The sequence below is a fragment of the Triticum dicoccoides genome, chromosome 2B (assembly GCF_002162155.2).
Source record: "Triticum dicoccoides isolate Atlit2015 ecotype Zavitan chromosome 2B, WEW_v2.0, whole genome shotgun sequence".
NCBI classification, from domain to species: domain Eukaryota; kingdom Viridiplantae; phylum Streptophyta; class Magnoliopsida; order Poales; family Poaceae; genus Triticum; species Triticum dicoccoides.
In genome coordinates this window covers 569,762,410-569,768,460 of record NC_041383.1, presented here as the reverse complement: position 1 = coordinate 569,768,460, position 6,051 = coordinate 569,762,410, and the positions used below count along the sequence as shown (strand labels likewise).

At 51.8% G+C, this 6,051-nt stretch overlaps 1 protein-coding gene across 1 annotated transcript; it reads right to left on the bottom strand.

The window, feature by feature from the left end:
• Nucleotides 1-2,666: 2,666 nt before the first annotated feature.
• Nucleotides 2,667-5,556, bottom strand: LOC119364911 (thioredoxin M2, chloroplastic-like). The gene is made up of 2 exons (XM_037630481.1): nt 5,205-5,556; nt 2,667-3,359 (listed from the first exon to the last, which is right to left on the bottom strand). Exons 1-2 carry the CDS (start codon nt 5,440-5,442, stop codon nt 3,040-3,042), a joined length of 558 nt encoding a protein of 185 aa, XP_037486378.1. The 5' UTR covers nt 5,443-5,556; the 3' UTR covers nt 2,667-3,039.
• Between the last annotated feature and the right edge of the window lie 495 nt (nt 5,557-6,051).

Sequence of the window (6,051 nt, the reverse complement as noted above, 5' to 3'; positions counted from 1 at the left end):
GGAGAAGGGGGTGGGGGCGGCCGGCCCGCGGTTTATATATGTCTGCACCCTACCGCCAAGTACCACGGCGGTAGGTTCAGACATCCTACCGCCAGGAGGAGCGGCGGTAGGGTGTGACAGAGGGGCACGGAAGTCGTTATCGCTGCTGACGTGGATAAGTTCGCTACCGCCACAGTAGCTAGCGGCAGGCTATAGGATCCTACCGCCGGGCCTCGTGGCGGTAGTAGAAAGGGTCAAATCACGATTTTTTTTCAAAGGGGGGTCAGATCCCGATTTTGTTTGACAAAAGGGTCAAAACACAAAATTCGGCCGCCCGACGGACGGAAAGCGAAAGCGCAGCCCTCGCGACGGCATCCACGGATCCACGTCCTGCTCAGCTGTGCTGCACGAGCAACGCCCGTTCTCCTCGGCCGCGCGGGAGCCAGTCAGTGGAAGTTGGCTTTGGTTCCTTTCCTCTCAGGCTACTTGCTTAGAGCATCTCTAATAGCCGCGCAAAATGAGCAGTGAATTTGGCCTTTTTAGCGCGCGCAAGCGGTAGATTGGCTCTATCGGACGCGCAATAAGCGCGCGCACGGCATATAGAGTTGGGCGCGCGGTCCGAATCGTCGTCGCACGCTGTGTATTTGGTGCGCCCGCTTCCGCGCACGGCAAACTCGAGCGCTCGCGCCGCACTCTCTCCGCCGCGCCACCTTCGCCCCGCACGCGCCGCCACCTGCGAACTGGGCCGATGGACGCCCGCGCCGGCACCCCCTTGCCCCTTCCTACAGCCGCGACCACTCCGCCGCCGCCGCCGCAAACCCTAGCGCGAGGAGCTTTGGCTTCGCCCCCGCCGGAGTTCCTCCGAGCACCGGCATCGCGCGCGGCCTCTTCATGCCGCCGTGGATGACCTCGGTGGCGGGTGGCGTCGCGCCGGCGCTCGCCGTACCACGTGCCCCCCTCTCGAAGCTCCCAAATGCGGTGTGGCCGAAGAAGGGCAAGGTTTCCGCGAAGAAGAAGAAGGCGGCGGTCAGCTCCGGCTCCTCCAAGCAGTCGAGGAAGAAGCTTGCAGGGCGTGCGAGGGGAGCGGCGGATACCGAAGCGCCGGCGAGCTCACTTGTTGAGCCGGTGGCCGAAGCGCACGATGTGTTTGTGGAAATGCCCGAAAGGTATAAAATTTCGCCAACTTTTTTGTTGTTGTTATTTTTTGAATGCATACATATAGATAGCTTATTTGCATTGTTCTACATACTTTGTATATGATGCATACATGTCAACTGTGCCATGTCTTTGTTTTGTGATATGTGAAATTTATTTTGTGTCCAAAATGCAACAAATGTGATATGAGTCGGCTGCTCGCGTGCTGCATTTTAACGCGCTACTGGAGCTGCGCGCACTGTATTTTAGCGCGGCTGCTGGAGCCAGCGTTGTGCGCCGCGTCAAACCTGAACGATGAGCGCGCCGCAAACCAGTTTTTAGCGCGTGCTGTTGGAGATGCGCTTAAGAGTACTCCTCGTTTAGTGCTTTAACCCCGGCGTGGCCACTGGCCAGTTTGTTTATTACCGGTGGGCGAACGGCGATACGGGCGCCGCCGCGTGCGTCGTCGCGTCCCATGCCGCGGGAGCCGCGACCCGCGATGATAAGGCACGGGCAAGGTTGGTGCGTGCTCTGTCCTGTCTGGTCGCCCGTCCGTCCGTCCGCGACGGAGGCGCGGCATTATGCAACGCGCGCACGAGGCGCCCGCACGAGCAATCATCGGGCGACCCGGTAGGTGCGGGGAGAGGGAGCGTGTCAGCCTGCCGTGCCGCCGCGCCGGCGGCTGGTGGCGGAGCCAAGGCATGTCATGTGGTCTGGGATCCAACGAGATCGCCGCGCGACGCGTCGCGCCGGTGCACCCACGTTTTTAGCGGAGCCAGAAACCGGGGGTTTGTTTACTGGAGTGGATCCATATAGTTATTGACGAACCGTATTTTGATATGCTGTCAGCTACAGCTAACGACGACGGGACCGGGAGCGGGGAGGGGTCATGGTCCGGCCAATTGAACGCCCCACTGGTGCGTGCGTGAGCCCACGTAGTACTGTGCGTTTACAGGTCGCCCGCTTTTTGTTTACATGACGAGGAGACCGTGGATCGGCTCCTTCCTCGTGTCGTGCTGGCCGGCGGCCGCAGTTTACTGCATGCGCCGACTGGTTTTCTGAAACAGGTCACTGTTTGGCAAAAGTTAGTATCAAAGCTACTACTACTGTAACAGGTCCTCCAGATGGGGGTGTCAGACACAAACCTAACAAGGAGGCATTTAAAGAGCTGAACCAGATCCAGATGCCATGCTCTAGGAAATACTTCCCCTGTCACGATTCAAGTCGAGAAAATGAACCGGGTAAACTAGGAAATGACGCTGATATGCTTTCAGTTCCAGCCAGCTGATGTGCAATGTCATGTCACCAATAGTGATAATTCTCCGCCGACCGATTTAACACTTGTCGTGGTCCTCACGACGATGCGATCGAATCAGACGTACATATTCGGCCTGACTACCAAACAGGGTTCTGTTTGTTTTGATCGATCAGTAATATATACTCTGAATACGACTATTGCCCTCGGAAAAAGCAAAGAGGCATCAGTCCATTCCATCCAACCACCGCATCTGCATCTCATCCACGGCCATCTAAAAGATCAGAGAAACATAGTATGATTGGGGGAATAGTGCTCACAGTCAAGATCTAGAAACAGTATCACAGATTCATCAGTCTACAAGGGAAACGATCACATGAACTGACGGAATATGTGATATGATAATACAGAATATGACTCTTAACAGTCCCGTCATACATATCTACAGCCCAAAAGAATGGCACCATGAAACCAGGCTTCCTTGGGATTTTTATCATGAACACTTCTGTGATTCTATTTATTGATGGTACAGAGAGCAAGTTTCCAATACTATCTACACAACTGAACGCACGTATAGAAAGATTGTGCAGATGACGTCGAGTTTTCGATGATCTGACTGAACAATTGGATGCGGAATGCCGAGTAACCGTCGAGGAGGCCCGTTCAGCGTTTTACCTCTCGGTAAACTTCTCAATGCATGTGATCAGCGTGCTTTCAGGTACTGCTCCGATCACCGCGTCCTTTTTCTCGCCATTCTTGAAGATCATCATGGTTGGGATGCTCCGGACGCCATACTGGCTTGCTATGTCTGGATTCTCATCAGTGTTGAGCTTGTAGCATTTCAGCTTCCCTTCATACTCCTTTGACAGCTTACCAATAACCGGTTCAATCATTTTGCAAGGTCCACACCATGAAGCCCAGAATTCAACAAGAACAGGAATCTTGCTCTCTATAACAAGTGATTGCCATGTTGTCTTCGTGACATCGGGAACTACAAAACGAATGGACAGTATCACAATGAACAATCGAGAACATATCTATCAATGAAACTGCTGAAGTACAGCGAGAAGAAAAAACTAAATCAACAAACTTCACAAGTTCTATGATCCCCAAATAAAATGTCCAGATCAAATAGCTTGTAGAAAATCATAGATGAATCGGTAAACCAAATCTTTTACTGTTCCATGCTGATGAAACGTTGAATGATGAAACGAAGAGATAAACATAAAGCTAACTCCAGCTGTTAACAAGCAACACTACTGGCACTGTTTTCATGCTGTTGCCTCTCTGTCCAATGATCCTATACCAGCCCAAATTGGTTGAGTTTAAAAAGTTGGAGGATTCAAACACGAACTAAAGTCCAAAACAGCATGATATCTGCATAAACACCCATAAAAGTTCTAGTCAACGTAAAGCGTTAGGGCGACCCCTAAAGTAGATCAGCGAAATCCCTACCAGACTGAGAAATCTGTTCACAGAAGATCTATAAAACCACTTTTACAGGGATAAGATCGCGCATGGCATTTGCATGTCAGATATTGATTTAGGCCCACTAACTTGTCGTTATTAACAGAGAAGAGTATATTTCTTTCAGAAGGCACATGGCATTTACATTAATGTAGCACATACGGTAATTGTTTTTTCGTTCAGAAACGAGTATATTTATGTTGATTTGTGTAAGATACCAATTTTTTTTGAACTTCCACACACTCTGACTGCACCATCACAGAACTACGAGTGTACAACCACGAGATGTCTATATCCATAACGCTGTGATAATTCCTTGAATATACACCAACAGCTCAAGCTTTTGACACCACAGCCAAAGATTCATCTTAATATGTCCATATCGTGGTGGCTGCTCTGTAGTTGTATAGAACTTGTTATTCCATTACTTCTCTAAATACATAAGAATATCATGGATGTCGTCTAGTCACTGAAGCCAAGTATTTTTGACTGCAAGAATTTTAACATAGAAAGAACTGAAAATGGAATTCAATCACCCAATGCACCATTGCATAACTGGGCCCTTCTCTAATTCACTTACGGTATTTCCAAAAAAGATTCTGTAAGGAGACCCGATATTTGCTCGTTTATGTGTCACTGGGCAAGAAAACACAATTACGCTGAAGGGAGCAATGTGAAATACATTCAGTCCTCACAGGGTCAATGACATGGTCCAGCGCCAGCCTCGTTACCTTAAATGTATTGGTGTTTCAAGCACAGTACTCCATCAACCAAACACACAGGTATCAATAAGTTGAATAACTATTAAACAGTCTAGTGTCTACAATAACTCGCATTAAACAGTTACGCAACTCCATATTTAGATACAAGTGCCCGTCATAAAATCAGATGTGTGACAACATTAATAGTTGTAAGAGCAGCCCAAGCTTGCCCATGCACGCAGCTGAATACACCGACAGCGTACTGGTTGGTGCAGCGAGCATCCAAGGAAACTCAGGCGCAAGCTCTACAAATCAAGACAACAGATGCATGCATGAAGAGATGTACGCCGCAGCAGAGACGTCGAATATCGAGTTGCTACAAAAGGGGTAAAATCCATAGCCTCGCGTCCACATCGCTGCTATGCTCCTAACAACTCGACGTTGGGGGGCCCACGTGGAAGTGACCCAATACACGATTGGCTGATTCCCCGAAGCAAAAATCCTAATCCTGAAAACAAAGCCTCGTCTCGTGCCTAGACGCATCGGAAAGCACGCAACAGATCCACGCAGACGCATTAATCGGATCAGTATTTCAGCACGACCAAATCTCATAACGGAACACGGATCAACAATTCAACAGGCCGATCATGCAAGCTGGCGCGTTATACCTTGGATGGTGGTGTCCTGGCCCTGGACGGCGCAGACGACCGTCGCGCCGCGGCCGGTGCCCCACCGGCGGCTCCCGGCGGGGCCTGAGACCGCGCGGAGTGCCTGGGCCTGGGACCGCGGGCCGCGGGCGGGCGGGAGCGCGTGGTGGGGCCGCGGCGCCCCCGCGCGCGAGGGCGAGGTGGCAGCGAAGGCGGCGAGGGGCGAGGAGGAGGCGGCGAGGGAGACGGCGGAGGCCATGCCGGTGGCGACGGGGACGGGGGGAGAGTTCCGGAAGCTGGGCGAGAGCGCGTTTGTTGTGATGCGAGCGAGAGAGGGGGACGGTTGGGGACGGACGGAAAGGGAGGCGGGCGGGGGTGGCTGTTTTTGCTGCTCGCCTGTGCCCTGTGATGGCCTCGCGCGCCGGGGGCTCGGCTGGGCCCGCCCGCCTGGCCCGGTTGGTCGTTGCAAAACCAGCGGCGGTGAGCTGGCGTTTTCGCTAACTTGTCACGAGAGATTAGGGAAGGTTGGTACGGCACATTGCTGCCTGTATCCTCTCATCACGGGAGATTAGAGAGGCCGTGCAGGTAGAATGGCAGTATCAGAATTAGAAACAGTGTTCATCCCTGGAGCGACGTACCCTCGCAGCGTGTTTGTCAACTTCAGGTAAAGGGAATGGGAATTTGGAGGAGAGAATTTCATAAAGGATTTGGTTTGGGAAGTTGATTATTAATCTCAATCCATTGTTTGGTGTGAGATGGGAATTACTAGTGGGAGTTTCGCAGGAAGAACATCTTCAAAGTTTGTTTCATGAGTGCCTTGCACAGGCGATTCGGAGGCGACGGTTTCCTCTGGTGGACTCCGGCAGCG